Source organism: Protomyctophum bolini, assembly GCF_963924005.1.
Source record: "Protomyctophum bolini genome assembly, chromosome: 1".
Lineage (NCBI taxonomy): Eukaryota > Metazoa > Chordata > Actinopteri > Myctophiformes > Myctophidae > Protomyctophum > Protomyctophum bolini.
This window is the reverse complement of record NC_137862.1, coordinates 23,330,383-23,347,882: the sequence shown is the minus strand read 5'-3', so window position 1 is coordinate 23,347,882 and position 17,500 is coordinate 23,330,383. Positions and strand designations below refer to the sequence as shown.

The 17,500-nt window shown below is 44.1% G+C and overlaps 1 protein-coding gene across 2 annotated transcripts in view; it reads left to right on the top strand.

The window, feature by feature from the left end:
* itfg1 (integrin alpha FG-GAP repeat containing 1) overlaps nucleotides 1-17,500 on the top strand; it is a 145,664-nt gene that overhangs the window by 50,817 nt on the left and 77,347 nt on the right. For both annotated transcript variants that reach the window (XR_013963816.1, XM_080759570.1), the window contains exon 9: nucleotides 6,519-6,616. Coding sequence is in view for 1 of the 2 variants with exons in the window: in XM_080759570.1 (XP_080615696.1) it covers nucleotides 6,519-6,616 (98 nt within the window). In the remaining variant the exon portion in view is untranslated. The remainder of the gene's footprint in view (nucleotides 1-6,518; nucleotides 6,617-17,500) is intronic.

Below are 17,500 nucleotides of genomic sequence, written 5' to 3'. Positions count from 1 at the left end.
TGTGAGCTTGTAGATCTGTCAGATGGTATATAGGCTTCCTGTGGTAGCCAGGATGTGAGCTTGTAGATCTGTCAGATGGTATATAGGCTTCATGTGGTAGCCAGGATGTGAGCTTGTAGATCTGTCAGATGGTATATAGGCTTCATGTGGTAGCCAGGATGTGAGCTTGTAGATCTGTCAGATGGTATATAGGCTTCCTGTGATAGCCAGTGTTGCTCATAACCTCATCAGGATGTCAGATCTCAGCCAGCAGTGAAAGCAGCGATGGTTCTGAAGATATGTCGGCTGAAAATCAGAATCACTTTAAATACCATCAACCTCAGCCTCATGTATTTAAATCCATACGGAAATTAATAAATGAAGTGATTCTGACTCAGCTGACGTCTCCGGCTCAGAGACCGTTCTGAGAAATGAACGGATGTCGGTTGGACTATTTTGAAACATGTAAGACCCTTAAGATATTAATTACGTCACCAAGAATGGTGGCCCCCTATTGGCCGGTGGATGACACAAACATACATACCCAGCCGATATACTGTATACCCCCTATTGACCTTATACCAAATTTGAAACGTACTTTAGTTACGTCATCAAGACCAGTGGTCCCTCATTGGATGGCGGAATAAACCGACATACATAGTACATGTACATACCCAGTCGATCGCTGTTCTTGATGACGTAACTAAAGTACGCATGTTTGTCTGTGTTGTCCACCGGCCAATGGGTATGGCCGGTATATTGGTGGAGGACACCAACATACATACATACCCATTGGCCGGTGGACAACACCGACATACATACCCAACGGTTCGCAGTACTTGCGTGCTCTGCTTGCGCAAGTAACAAGTACAAACTGAAGTAAACCATTTAAAGCACAATGGTATAAAGCTTAGAAGCAAGAGCAGTGTAGCAAAAACAAAAAAAAACTTTGTTATAAAGATAGGTCTTTAGTCCTCTCTTAAAGGGACACTTCACCCTTTTTGCAAAAAAATATATGTCAATGACGTTTAGAAGCTTTAGATCACTTTCCTGGGGATATTTATGTGTGTAATATGTGGTTTTAGATATTTTAGATTGTAGCAGTGAGCCTGTTGTCTCTGATGTCATGGACACTGGTCTCACTACCTTCCTGGACTACAATTCCCATAATTCTTTGGTGCACTGCTTCTCCTTGTGGCTAGGGGGGAGAGCTGTCTTACTGAGACAACATGTAGTCCAGGAAGGAAGTGAGCCCAGTGTCCATGACATCAGAGACAACAGGCTCACTGCTACAATCCAAAATATCTAAAACCACATATTACACACATAAAGACCCCCAGGAAAGTGTTCTAAAGCTTCTAAACGTCATTAACATATAATTTTTTGCAAAAAGGGTGAAGTGTCCCTTTAAAAGAGTCAACCGACTGGTGTGCTCTCAGGTGGGCAGGGAAGGCGTTCCACAGTCCGGGGGCAGCGGAGCAGAAAGCCCGGTCGTCCATGGTTCATAGGTTGTTCCTGCATGAGGGTTTGGAGGATTTAGGTGTGTGGAGAGTGGAGGTTGCCAGTCGAATAGTACTTTGATAGTACAGTAAGTCATATAGAGCCATGTGGCTCACAGGGCAGGAGTGTATCTCCTGTCTCTGTTGCACCCCCTGGGCTTGAAGCTAGTATGTCGTGGGATTTACCCCCAATCCAACCCCTGATGCTGAGTGCCAAGCAGGGAGGCTTTGGGTGACATTTTCATAGTGTTTGGTATGACCAAGGCTGGCACATGGAACCCTGACCTCCCAGTCTCAGGGCGGACACTCTATCCGCAATGCCACTGAGCTGATTAACCCATTCTGACCGGGCACCCATTTTGGTGTTAGCATCATGTTATGCTTTAGCTATTGAAAAATAGCAGATCTACAAGCTCATATCGCGCCACCGAGTGGCGCGCTACGAGCTTGTAGGTCTGCTATTTTTGAAAAATTCGAAGAACGACTGACATTTTTAGAATCTGATCTCAGGTCAGAATGGGTTCATCAGACCAGTGTGTGTCCAGTGGAAACCTCGTATGAATCTGATCTCAGGTCAGAATGGGTTAATTGTACTTGGATAATAATAATCATACTTGTAGATATAGATTTTAGATGTGGTCACTTTCAGGCAAAAGAAAGTAATTTGCAATGTAATTTGAATGCTTGCCACATCATTTTTGTGAGGCATAGAGAAGTGCACACACACACACACACACACACACACACACACACACACACACACACACACACACACACATGCACACGCATGCACACACACGCACCCACACACAGACCCAGAATTAGACACACAAGCAGCCACACATAGAGAAATAGGCAGAGATTAATCAGCTAATCTCTTGGTAGCTAGTGGGGTCCATTAAATATTTAGTGAACAAACTTCCTCTCCCGAAATTGGCAATAATGTATGAGTGAGAGGGGAGATGAACCATCTTGGTGTGTGTGTGTGTGTGTGTGTGTGTGTGTGTGTGTGTGTGTGTGTGTGTGTGTGTGTGTGTGTGTGTGTGTGTGTGTGTGTGTGTGTGTGTGTGTGTGTGTGTGTGTGTGTGTGTGTGTGTGTGTGTGTGTGTGTGTGTGTGTGTGTGTGTGTGTGTGTGTGTGTGTGTGTGTGTGTGTGTGTGTGTGTGCGCGCGCGCGCGTCATTGCATGTGTCATCTCCAGTTTCGTTAAGGTCAATATTTCTCCCAAGAGCAAGCAGGCAGACTCTATTACCGTAGCTCAGTGGTTGCAAATGGTGAGCAGGAGACCGAGTTAAAATATGAGGTAGAACAGGAAAGTTACATAGTGCAGGTTTAATGTTATAAAGTGAATGGCAAATCGAGTGGCAAAGTGAGTTTAACATTGTTTAACGTAGTTTAATGCAATCATAAGAGAAAGAGAGAGATCAGATTGTAGATCGGCTGTTGATTCAGTGTCTTGCTCAAGGAAGGACACTTCGACACGAAGTACTAGGTCGTTGGATTGAATCCTGGCATAAGAAACTCAGCAGATCCCCAACCATAGCTCATAGGATTCTTGTTTCATTTCAGTTTTCCCCAGCAGGCGTAACAAAAAGGAAAGGGGGGAAAACACCACGAGTGATCAGTCAAACGTGTTCTCTCCGCAGTAAATAAATAATGTGTCTAAATGTAGCAGCCTACTACTATAGCCTACTGGTAGGCAGGAAAATGGCTACCAGAATAACCCGTTCTGAGCGAAACTCCTCCCTACGCTCTGGCCCTATAGACAAATCCACAGAGGGGTGCCCTGGGCGCGGCCATTACTGAGGTGTAATCCATGGAGCAGGTGCTCCGTAGGCCAGGTGTGGCTAATCAGTGCTGCTGTGCTTAATGGTACACCTCAGTAATGGCCGCATCCAGGCAACCCTCTGTGGATTTGTCTATAGTGCTAGAAACAGTACTGCTAACACATATGCACAGCATGCGCACGCGCACACACACACACACACACACACACACACACACAACAAAGCGTGCCCAGTACATAGCCGTACTAAAGGAAGATGCTGGTGCAGAAAGCACAAATGAGCTGGCCAGATGTATGGAGACAACCTTCCCTGTTTTTCTTCACTGGTCCGATCCAGAAGAGCGCAGTTTGCCGGCCACTGCTACAGAGCTGACAATGAGGTTATATCTTCCCTTCTTCTCTGTAGCCTCAGGGTGGACCACAGGTAGAAAGCTGTTGTTCCCTGATGTCATCGCTAGGGACACATGCTTCAGTAGGCAGGAACTGGGGGTGGCAATGAAAGACCGGTGCTTCAGTACTAGGTCATGTATTTTTATATCAAAAGTCCCCGAATGAGATTCCACCATGCCATAGCCTGAAAGGCCTTCTTATTGGTCGCAATACAATTACCGGAAATATAATTGGCTGTGGCTGTGGTATTTTCTAGATTAAAAAAAGCAAGATGTGGTTCAAAGTTGTTGGACTGAATTTGGTGTGATATTAACTCATTTAGCTTTGGACCCCCTGAAACCTTCTCAAGGAGTCAAGGACCCCACTTTGAGAACTACTGACTAAGCCATGCTCACTCTAAAGCTGTTACTCCTAACCCTAATTATCTTGCCTTTTTTACTATTTTGAAAAACATTTTAAAATTGTGTGCGTGTGTGTGTGCTTGCGTGTGTGCGTGTGTCCGTGCACTCACCAGTGAATGTATCCACTGAGGAACCGATGCACCCTGTCAGGCTAATTGTTAGTATTGCTGCAGTTTGCATGCTTGATTGTGTGCGTGTCCATTCTTGGTTGTTGTGTGTGTGTGTGTGTGTGTGTGTGTGTGTGTGTGTGTGTGTGTGTGTGTGTGTGTGTGTGAGTGTGAGTGTGTGTGCGCATGCACATGCTGTGCATATCTGTTAGCTGTACTGTTTCTAGCACTATACGCTTATTAAATGCACAGCATATGCCAGACAAAACAGGCCATCTGCCTTATCTCTGAGGTAATTGCATTTTTCAAAGTGACAGCGGGTCTAATGCATTATTCATTATTAGCCAGGGTACAACACAAGTCCTTAGTCTATCTGTCAGATATAGCTTGCTGCGGCTAAGCCTACTGTACTCCTACCCTATACTACAGGTAACCCCCCCCCCCCCCCCACTAGTCTACCTCTACACCCACTAGACTACTTTTTTGACTTGAGAGCTTCTTTCAAAATGACAAAGCTCAACGAGATCTATACCCAATGATTATGCCATTGCTGAAAATATTTTAAATACTGTATGTACCTGAGGGGGCTTTGGAAGCTGGCGTTAAGACTTAATGCACATGGAATGGGAAATAGAGGGGGAGAGGTATGTTTTTTTTGTATTTAATTTGTAGTGCTATGCTACCGACGTTTTTGTACACAGCAACACTAAAAGATATATATATATATATTGCATTGTTGGTTTGAGCTGACAGGCCTTTTTGTTGTCAATCAATCAAGTCACCTTAATTCAGGTGGCAGATGCCAAACATATAATTTGTTATATTAAATTAAACATTCTTTAGGAGCATGCTCCCCGCACTCCCAACACTCCCCACTGACAGGTAGTACCCCCCCCCCCCCCCCCCCCCCCCCCCATGCCCTTTGATTTACATCAAAAGGGCATGTGAGCTCAAACCCACAATTCAACATTTTGGTTTTAACATGTTGGTATTCATCCTTAGGACCCCAAATCACACCTTGGAAGTGAAAGTGTTGCAGCTAAGCCTACCCCATCTAGCCTATTGCAGACAATCCTCCCCTTCCCCCTAATGCCTTCAAGAACCCTAATGAACGAAGAATGAAAATAACAGTCTATTAATCTGCATGATTTCCATGTGTTGTTGTTTTTTAAAGTATTTCAGTGCAAATGCAAATGATCTGTTCCCCAGAGCCTCAAGTTATGGATTTCAGATAACCGATTTGCATAATTTAATATGCATTCTGCAAAATGATGCTATAAATCAGAGACACAAAGGGTATTGAATTAAAAAACCTACATGGGCCTCTTTTCATTTGATACATTATGTGCTAGATGAATTGTGTTGAAATTGTACACCTGTTTGAACTGGTGCACTTAACATGAGTTGTTAAAAATAAACCATGGAATTTGTATCATTAGGAATGGCAAAATGAGCGATTTCTCGTCTTCACTTTGTCTTCAATTTAGCTTGAATTCTCTTTTGTTTTTGACAAAATCTTTCAATGTGATCTGTATGCCAGGGAGTTTGCTGTCAAAGGAAAGGCTCTCTGCTGGATGACACATTTTACAGAGGCTGGCAGAAGGCAGACATGCAAGTTGCTCTGTGCATCTTTGGTTTACGAATCCTAAAAGTCAAACAGAAATGCAATGTCTCTTTATATTATTCCAATGTCCAATGGCAAAAACGCAATACAAATGTTAAGCGTGATTATCTGTGTGACAATTAATCGTACGTCACTGCAATCGTGAGAACCCTACACAGCGGGTGAAGTCACTCAGGGGATATTAATAACATCTGAGGATAAATTCCTTACCAATAAATGTCTTCGCCAATGTGTTTGTAAAAGTGTCTAGTAACACACCCCACAAAGACTGATATTCAGTTGAGGTACGATTAACAACCTATGCATGTTACGGGACAATCTAGGGTTTTTTTCATGCATTTGTTTTGCCTAAATTAAAACCACTCATTGGGCTAAAAATGGCCATAGGCATCATCACAAATGTGATGAGGACATTTGGAAAAGTGGCTATGCCCATTTTTAGCCCAAGGAGTGTTTTTACATGTTTTTTTATCAAATTGTATATCTGACCTGGCTACTGTCCACAATTGCAAGCAATAAATAAATGTAATAAATACATATTTAAACACTTGATAATTTCAGTGTCATGACAAAGCTTTAAGTGCAGTACTTCCCAAACATTGGGTTGTGACCCATTTGGGGTCACATACCCCTTTTTATGGACCACACAAATATTTGTTGTTTTGTTTTGTTTCATTTACCTTGGTCTCTGTCTCTCTCCCTCTCTCTCTCCCTCCCTCTACCTCTCTCTCAGATGGGGATGGCTTCCAGGATCATCTCCTGCCAGTGTGTATGGATGACTTGTGTCAACACAGTGCCATCTACTTGGCCAAGCAGGGTCAACAGAAAGAGGTATGTGCTCATATTTCGGGCCACGTTCTACCAACAAGATGATGTTGACTTACCCAGTCAGTGTTGTCCCAACTCGTCCCCATCGTCTGCTACACGTATATGTTTACTGGGGTCATGTCGGGAACGATACAAGTCGTTCCATTTATACTGCTTATGCGAAGCTTGGCCAATCAGTTACGCCGGCAGGTAGGGTGGCCAATCATAGTGGGGGTTGCATTTCTTTGTTTTCATCATGGGTGTTTGCCACTGCTAGTGCTCCAGGAGGACAAGCATCAAGCATAATCATGACAGTTTTCACAAAATATCATTGTTTATACATTTTTCTTTGAGATTTACATTAGACACAAGCCTATTTAAACACACTATTTTTTTTTAATAAAAAAATATATTTTTCCCGATTTGAAAATAACATGATCGGCTCCGATTTCCGATCACCCGATCCGATCGGGACATCCCTAATTGAAATATATTAAACATGCGGTAGCCACATGAGTTGTTTTCCTTTGTGGGAATGCTGTATCAATCAAGTACTTCACGTGGACTTCAAAAAGATCCAAGGCTTAAATGTAAAAGCCTTTATTAGCATAGCTGGCAAAGATGAAAAAGAATGTGCCGGTCACTACTGTAATCCGCCTGGAATCGACAAGCCTTCATCAGGCTCTACTGAATATGACAGGTAACATGTGTAATTATAGCGTATCCTCGGGCTATCCATCATCATCTAATGACAATAATAACATGGTCAATGTCCATGTGGTCAATATGGTGTATACTCCGTTTCTATTGATCTATTGTGATGAAGAGGTGATTGACAGCCTGAAGTAGTATTCAATAAAGTGTTTCTATAAAGCAGTGGCTTTCAACCAGTTGTCCAGGGACCACCGGTGGTCCTTGAGGGGGTTCCAGGTGGTCCCCAGCTAAATGATGAACTATTGAGTGTATACTGAAATCAAATGGATTTCATTTTACGAGTAGAGTAAAATTATTGTTAAACATCTGCATTGCTTAATTTACAATAAGTATATGCACATTTAGAGAATGTAGAATAATTGTTATTTTTGATGGTTTGCCTGTTATCTCAACTATGGTACCACATAAATACAGTAAAGTAAACTATTAACCAACGATAACAACATATTCTAAGTTTTGGCTCTGAGAGGCTAAATCTCATCAAATGATGGTCCGTAGCTCAAATGCTGAATAAATAATGGACCTTGATATGAAAAAGGTTGAAAACCACCGCTATAGTTTAATCCACAGAGGGGTGCCCTGGGCGCAGCCATTACTGAGGCATACCATTAAGGTGATTGGCTACACCTGGCTTACAGGGCACTGCTCTGTGGAGAATCCATTCCTGTATCTGTAAGATGTCTCAGAAGGCTTTGGATGTCCATATCATTCACATGTAGGGCTGTCAGGATCACACATTAGCTGACAATTAATTGTCACACAAGAAATAATTGCGATTAACCATTTAATTGTGTTTTTTTGCATTGAACAATAGAAAAACCTTTTAGGCTTCGTGCACATATGATAAATAACCACACATTTATTTATTTTTATTTACAAACAAAATTATAACTAAATATATAGACGTGGTTTAATCTTTTAAATAAACTATTTCCACTATTTTTGAAAAAAGTTTGAAAATGTATGCACATTTTTCAACATGGAAACGATTGTGACGCTGTGGGTGCTGGCGGCGTGTTCTCTCCTCCGTGTCATCTGTGCCCATACCGGAGTCGGGGGTTGGCGAAAGGGCCTTTCTGTGTGGAGTTTGCATGTTCTCCCCGTGTCCCCTAGGGTAGGTAGGTACCCTCACAAAAAACATGCAGCAATTCTGGTCTCTAAATTGCCTCCCCCTGGCCAGCCAGGGCGCCTGATGGAGGGGAAAGGAACTGGTTGGAATAACGTGTTCCTTCCACGCACTACGTCCAACCATGCAGGGAAACTCCCCGCCAGTGGCCCTGACGCAGGATGGTCTAGACTAGAGTGCCAATTATAATTATGCTCAAGTCCTCCATGTAATATGTGCAGCAACGTTCCAACACAACAATGTCCATAGGCTCCATATGAAAATCTTTGTTTCAAGACCACCCACAGGCAGCAGGCCACTTGAATTAGCACCTTGGACAGCGCTCAGGTTGAGAGGAGAAAAAAAAGAGAGAAAATTAGACCGCAATTATGTAATTAAATAAAGAGGCTTTGCCTCTGCGCTCTGCTTACCTTATACTGTGGGTGAACCTTCCGGGATTTTCTCTCCACTGGCCCCTCCACATCTATAAGGTCCTTCAGATCCAGCTGGCTTGCACGGGTATTCTCGATGGACAGAGTGGCAAGTACACTGAGGTGACCCTGTCCCATTGTACTCCTCAGATAACTTTTGATCAACTTTAATTTCGAGAATGAACATTCGGCTGATGCCACTGTGACTGGAATGGTTAGTAAAAGCAGCAATACAGTGCAGACTTCGCTAAAACTCTCAGGCACTCACGGAATGATTCGAGTTAAATGGGGAATTGACAGGTTAAGTCATGATTGTATTTTTCTACGAGGGTTTGGGCTTGTTGAGCTAGTTCGTCGTTGGTGGCGTTGCAAAGCGTGTCAGGCTGAATGACTTTGGTTGATGAACCTGTGGGTCATCTGTGATATGATTAAAAAAGTGGAAGTGATCATACATGGTCAGATTATAAAATATTAATTTGCTTAAAATCAACCTCGGTTAACAATATATTGTTAAGGGGCCCGGCCGTTTGTTTTTTGTCGCCTCTTTTTCTTTTTTTCTCCCGACCTGGGTGTGCCCTCAGGCGTCATGGGCCCCCACACAATCGCGTTGTCGGTGTCACGGTAGGAACGCCCCTGCTCCCCGCTGTCGGGTGTAAAGGAGCAACTTGGACACTCATGCATGAAGGAAGCATGAGTTCAAGTCTGTCCGGTGCATACTTAGTTTAGACGGGTCATTGGTTAGACATAAGGTTGGTGAGGGGTGCGTTAAGACGACCGGATTAAGGTTGGTGAGGGGTGCGTTAAAACGACCGGATTAAGGTTGGTGAGGGGTGTGTTAAGGGTTGGGAGAGGCTTAAGGCTCATACATAGTCTGGATTTTCGGTGGTTAGGTGACCACCGAACTACAACATGACGTCACAAGCCGCGGTGAAGAGCAAACCGGAGCGGTGGTCACCTCACCACCGAAAATCCAGACTATGAATAGGCCTTTAAGGTTAGGTTTTGGTGTGCTGTCCCGTGGGGGGTTAGGGTGAGGGTTTGAGATAGGTTGTAGGACTAATGACTGGTCTAACCAATGTGTGTAGAGCCCAGGATCACATTAGGTGATTGACACAGGGGTGAAAGTTGGCTCTCCCCAGGTTGGATGTTCTGATCGGCGTTATTATCACAAATATCTGAGCTGAAACTAAGTGACCATTCAACGTGGTAAATTAGCAGGTTGTCAGACAGCCATGTAGGAGGATCCAGCTTGAAGCTCCCAGGGCATTGTGCTAAAATTGTTCGGCGTTGGTGCACCAGTGGCGTGTCTTTACCATAGAAATGCATGGCAGACTACTGGCACTTCCAGCAAGAAAGGTGCTCTCTGTGGACATGGCCTTTTAATGTGAGTAGTTTATAGTGGAGGATGGTATTTCCTCATCTGTGCTTAGCTCCACACTTTACACAGAAGTATCTTGCTAAACCTCTGAATCCCGCTCTTTTCAACTTCATAAGCGTTGGTGTGCTAAACTGTACCCTGGGGTACCCATCTGTTTTTGGCATGGAACTGCTGGGCTCATCAAACAGTTAATCCAGGCATAGTTTGCACGCACACACACACACACACACACACACACACACACACACACACACACACACACACACACACACACACACACACACAAACTAGCTCTCTCTCTCTTCTACAGTGTATACAGAATAGGAAGCTTTTACATGTAAAGTGACAACCACGATTGGGGCATTAACCACCACTTGCGATGCGAGAGTATGGTCTAGCCGACACCAACTCGGGACTCCTGAAGGGCTGTCCTCCACACCCTCCTGTCTAACATCAGGGTCTTGAACTCTGCAGTGATGTTGCCGGCACTGTTTCGCTGCACTGTGTCTACACTGCAGTGATGTTAGTGGCACTGTCGTGCTGCACTGTGTCTACACTCTGCAGTGATGTTAGTGGCACTGTCACGCTGCACTGTGTCTACACTGCAGTGATGTTAGTGGCACTGTCACGCTGCACTGTGTCTACACTAAAGTTATGTTAGTGGCACTGTCACGCTGCACTGTGTCTACACTCTGCAGTGATGTTAGTGGCACTGTCACGCTGCACTGTGTCTACACTAAAGTTATGTTAGTGGCACTGTCACGCTGCACTGTGTCTACACTAAAGTGATGTTAGTGGCACTGTCACGCTGCAATGTGTCTACACTGCAGTGATGTTAGTGGCACTGTCACGCTGCACTGTGTCTACACTCTGCAGTGACGTTAGTGGCACTGTCACGCTGCACTGTGTCTACACTCTGCAGTGATGTTAGTGGCACTGTCACGCTGCACTGTGTCTACACTGCAGTGATGTTAGTGGCACTGTCACGCTGCACTGTGTCTACACTCTGCAGTGATGTTAGTGGCACTGTCACGCTGCACTGTGTCTACGTAAGTGGTGCGTCTCTCTCTCCCCTCCTGGCTGTGTCTTGGCCCTGGGTTGGCTCTCCCACAGTGTCAGTTCACTTATACCATCAGTTCCGGGTGCCTGACGATATAGCCTGCTTCATCCTTCTCTTTCTGATCATATCTGTGACTCCGCAAAACTAACTTTGCTACTACAAATCAAACATGCACATGTACAGTACATATGGTACTCTTTTTCTACTCTATACTGCACTCTATATTCTATCCTTTTGTTTGTTGTGTTTTTGCTGTTTTCTGTTTAATGTTATATTAACATTGCTGCTGCATTGTCTGAAAGAAGCCAAACAAAAATAAGTTTTACTCTTAAGTACCTGTACACAAGATGTAACAATAAAGCACAACCTTGAACCTTGAGTGGCCTCCCCCATTCAGCACTTAAACTCTATATCATTCATGTGTGTCTTAAACAGGCGGTCTGGGAACCCTAGGCCTAGGGCGTCCTCTGAGTTACTAAAGGGGGGTCGCATTCACCTCAAACAGTGGCTCTACATACTGTACAAGCTCACAGCACGTCATTTTGCGTCACGTTGTGTGCTTGTAGATCGGCTATTATCGGCAACGACTGTTGGTGTAGAGGGGGAAAAAAGAGCAGACCAAGTACAAGAGTGGCACAGATTATGTAGATCGTAAAAAAAGGCAAAGAAGTTTAGGGATAAGGGGTTTAGCGGTGACAAAAATGGAGCCCTATGTGTCCTGTGCTGTGAAACCTAATGAGGTTCCAAGAAGGAACGATGTGCTTTGTGAACGCTAGACTATCTGTCTCTCTGTGAGAATACAGTGTGTCCCAGAGGACCACCAGGTCTGTCTGTCTGTCTGTCTGTTCTGAGAGAACACCCAGCTCCCACTCTCTCTCTCTCTTTTAACAAAGACATCAGTCATCTCTAGGTGCTGCGTTAGCTGTGACTGCAGAGCCTATAGGCCGGGAGATATGTACGCATGTGCATGCAATTGCCCGTGTGCGCGCAACACACACACACACACACACACACACACACAGTCACACACACACAGTCACACACACACACACACACACACACACACACACACACACACACACACACACATACACATACACATACACATACACATACAGTACATACATACATACATACGGTAAATTTATTAAGGTATTGCGGGCAGGGATTTTTACAAAAAAGCCCTCCCTTTTAAAATACATACACACATTTTTTAAACCCTACCCATTTTAACCAAATACATACAACATACACATACAACAGTTACCGCATCAACGTTGCGGTAACTGTTGCGATGTGATGTGTTTATTATAAGCAACTTTGGGCTTGTTTTTCTGTATAGTCACAGTTATTGGTATTTGCAGGTTGATTATTTTTTCTTCATATTCATATTATATTAAGTCATTTTGTTGGGGACCCACCAAATGCGACCTATACCTGTACAGTAGTCGCTTCTTTTGGGTTTGTTTTCGTAGACCTGTCTGCTTGTTTCTCTCACAGGATCTTGCAACACTGCTTGTAGGTCAGTCATGACTCATGATTTGATGTTAAGTGCCCCGCCCACACTCCCATTTTAATTTCTTGGCCTAATGAACCACAGCCTCAGCCGGCAAGTCAAATCAATAGGAGCTGTGTGCAGCGGCAACGCCCGGGGCTCTTAAACGTGCGCGTGTGTGTTACTATACTTGCGAGGGCCAAATGTCCCCAGAAATGGTTGTTTTATGTTTTAAATAGGACCTTAATTAGTATAATTGGTAAGACCTGTGAAGAAAATAAGAAGAGGCCCAACGTCTTTCCAATGTAATGGCTGCTGTGCATCTCAGAGTGGCTGGGAAACTGTGAAGCTGCCCTACCCTACTGGCTGAGGCTGGAACTGCAGGCAAGCAAAATACATGCATGAGCAAAAGAGCATGCAGCTGTAGTTTAAGTACTCGTTAAGTACCTCTAGTTTATATATAACACTATGATAGAGTCTATTTAGGACATTGTCAGGTTTAGACATAGGGTTAGGGTTAGTCAATTAGGCCCTAAATAACTAACCCTATGTCTAAAGTGCCGCGGCACACAGGTTGGGAAACACAGATTGGGTCGTTATGCCTGATTTATACGGTCCAGAAACGACCAGATCCACAAGCGTCATTGTTTGCTTGGGTAATCGCTAAAATGGAAAAAGAATGTACAAATGCCATTCATAAAATGTATGTTCTGAAATGTTGACATCCACTCTAGTATAGTAATACAAGTGTGTGTAGAGACATGTATCCCACTCTCTCATTCTCCTACAGCATGTTAATATGTTGGCATGTTAACCTGTGAATGTCAGCGTTGACATACCGTGTGGTGTGTACACCCACACACTTGACATCGCTCCAGCGGCTGCACTATATTCAGCGATTAAATGTCAGAATGGCTCACCGCCCGCTAGAGCAGAAACATCAATGATCTCCATTGGTCGAAGGAAATAGATTCTCTATCAGGTTCTCGACCTTTTCAGCCCATGAGAAACCCCCCGCCCCCCCCCCCCCCCCCAAAAAAGTATTTATTTAAACTTGGGACCCCCCCCCCCCCCCCCCATACAAGCTCTACAACACATTGTGAGCTTGTAGAGCGATTACAAATGTTTGCCTCTTTCTTTGTTTCCCAACGTTTTAGGCTGGGGACCCACAGAAATGCTTTGGCCATGTCTCGCGATCCCCGCTCCGCCCCCCCCCCTCCCCACCCCCAATACAAAAATAACCTTAATATTAGAAAAATAATTAAAATATAAACCAGATATAATCATTAAGGAAAGTTTATGCATGCACTATGTGTACTATGTGTACTATGTGTACTAACGCGCCTCTGCACTGTTATTGGTTAGCGAAATACAGGGAAGTGTGCCTCCTATGCCAGAGCTTCGAATGCGTTTCCCCAGGCTAAGGCTTTCATTTTTGAGTCGAATGCAAACGAAAATACAAGCCTGGGTACCGAGGCTTCATGATGACTCAGAATGTAGGTACTTCTTAGCAGACATGTTTAATTAATTATTGGTACAGCTGATTGGATCGCACTGCTCAACTATTGCTTGTGTGTGTGTGTGTGTGTGTGTGTGTGTGTGTGTGTGTGTGTGTGTGTGTGTGTGTGTGTGTGTGTGTTTGCGCGTGCGCGTGCCAGTTGATTTGTTAATGAAGGTTAATTATTGTTGAATCTCCACTCCTGCACCTGCTTCTGTCTCTCTCTCTCTCTGGTATACTACAGTCACTTAAATGTAGCAAAACAGAGCTCCTGCCTTTAGTGAGTTAGTGCCTTTGTCGATCAGCTATTTAAAAAACATGTGAGAGTGGTTAAGTGTGTGTGGGTTTCATAAATGTTGAACCAACGAAAAGTACAAGAGATACTGACAAAAAAATAACTACATTAGGTCCAGTGGATTCTGAAAAGTAACAGTGTTGGACCTGCAATGTCTCCACGGCAACAAAATATACGATTCTCAAACGTCCAAGTGTCTTATGTATGCGTGTGTGAGTCCCCTGGCACTGACAGCAGGCAGTGGGTCTTGTTGGTATTCTGGGTGCATGGTGCACTCTCCTCCTCCTCTAATCAGCATTAGGGAGGAATCATCAAGCCGGTACACTGAATGCCTCAGGGCCGAGCTGTTGATGAGGCAAAGGCCCCTCTCTATGTCCACCCGGAGGGAGGGAGGGAGGGACGGACGGACGGACGGACGGACGGACGGACGAGGAAAAGGCCCCTCTCTAAGACAGACAGACAGACAGACAGACAGACAGAGGGCATTTGGGACACAGCTGAATAGTGGCCAGTTTCACAGATAAGGGTCCATTGACCAAATTATCCTCAAGCTCCTGCATGTGAATCAAACGAGATGAGGCGTGAAGATACACTCCAATCACAAGCCTCTCTGCTTCTCACCAAAACCAATTTTGCCATTAAAGGGCCTACTTCACCCCTTTTGCTACAAGATCTTATTTTAATGATGTTTAGGATTCCAGCAGTCCCTTTAAAGATTACGTCCATTATGAATGTGTGGATTATCCAAATGATATACAAATGTAATGCATGTATTGATTGGATCGATGATTGAAATACTATTAATTAATTAATTAATTCATTCATACATATATTCATTTAGTTTTTATTTAATTTTGTATTTATTTTATTATACTTCACACCCTGTGCATTTGAGAGGTATTTCAGATGTACTTACATTTCTGGAGGAAATCTGACACAATGCCAATGGCTTCATATCTCTCTCCTCTCTCTCTCTCTCTCTCTCTCTCTCTCTCCCCCCATTGTCCAAAGGCTGGCACTAGTATAGAGCGTCGCAGTCCCTCCCCCTTTCAGAATGACGAGTGGCCCAGGAAATGAATCCCAATGCATTTTTCCCATAGGCTTTTCTTAAAGTATTTAATTAAAGACGGTTACGCCGCGGACAAAGCCAACTCGGATCGTGACAAATCATGACAATGAACACAATGTTTTGGGCCGATCAAATAATTTATAAGAAGAAAAACAAACAAATAGTGTTGTCTCCTGCCTTTATTTTCTTCTTTCTAATAGCTCTATAGTGCCAGCCTTTGGACAATGGGGGGAGAGAGAGAGAGAGAGAGAGAGAGAGAGAGAGAGAGAGAGAGAGAGAGAGAGAGAGATATGAAGCCATTGGCATTGTGTCAGTGTCTATAGCACTCACTTGAAAAATGCTGACTTTGAACAGGCTCATGAACCGTTTGACCTACAGCAATGAAACTTCATATGTTTTGAGCAATCTGTGTGAAACGTTCCACACACACAAGTTTGTATGTGGAAAAATGGACATGGCTTAAAAAAACACAATGGATAAGGTTCAAGGTTGTACTTTATTGTTACATCTTGTGTACAGGTATAAAGAGTAAATCTTATTTTGGTTCGGCTTCCTTCAGACAATGCAGCAGCATAGATAACATGACATCAAACATCAAGCACAGCAAACAAATAAATATGTAAATAAACAGCTGTGCATGGCTTTGTTCTCGCAAATCAATCCTGGGTTTGCAGTAGCTCAGTAGGTAGGGTGTCTACCGGTTCCAACCTGGGCTTTATCAGGCTTCATTTAAATTGCCACACATAAATCATGACATAATGACATGAAAAAAAAGGATTTAATTTCTGTATTGTAATTCTTGGTTAGGGGGCCATGGTGCATGACATAAGGCAAAATGTTATACTTATGAGCAGACTAAAACAGGTCTGTCGTAAATGAATTGGTTGAGAGGCTGTCTGGGAAACAGAAGGTCACAGGTTCTATTCCTGGCCCTGGCTAAACCTACAGTACTGGCCATGAATGGTCAGTGGGTGTACAGTATGACCTATGGCCAATTGACCATGGGCTCTGCGTTCCTGCAGGCTCGCAACAAACCTTTTACTGCTGTGGGTGGACTCAACTGTAGCTTGACCTTTTGTTAACCTACTTGAGACTGTAATACTCTTATCTCCATATTTTAAAGATACACTTCACCCCTTTTGCAACCATATTTTATTGTAATGATGTGTGGGAGACGAGAAACACTTTCCTGGTGTTTTTAGATATTTTAGTATTTCCAGGTGTCCGTGATGTCATGGATACTGGGCTCACTTCCTTCCTGGACTACAATTCCCATAATGCTTTGGTGCATTATGGGATAGGGGGAGGGCTGTCTTATTGATCAGGACAGGCCTCCGAGGGTGGTTTATACAGGGGACAGGTGGTGATTACGTGATCAGCGGTCTGCTCCAACTCCCCACACTCACATGCTGCTCCGTCCGGCAGGCCCCACTTCCTCATGGATGTTTTGAAACGTCCGACCCCAGTTTGCAGGCGGTTCAGCAGGGTCCATTGCCGGCGTGGCAGTTCCTCTCCTTCAAGGCCGCCTCCCGGGTCCTGGATGTAATGGTGGATATGTGTTTTTGCCCGGCTGACTCCCACTCCTGCTTCCAGGCTGCTGCCAGCCATGCCTCTATAGACATGACCTCAGGGTGGACCTGAGCAGCTCTTGTGCCGCCTTGGTGTACGGGTGGCGGGGCTTGAGTCTATTTAGAGGCAGCTGTGTTGTGGTGGTGACGTTGTGCTGGATATACCAGTCGCGTATCCGGGCTTTCCTTGCTAAGGTACTCTGTGGAGGGGTTTGTTTTTGCTTCTGTTGTGGCCTACATAAAGAATGAAGGTGTGGTGTGTAGCCTACTGTGTACCATGCTTAATGGTTTGTTG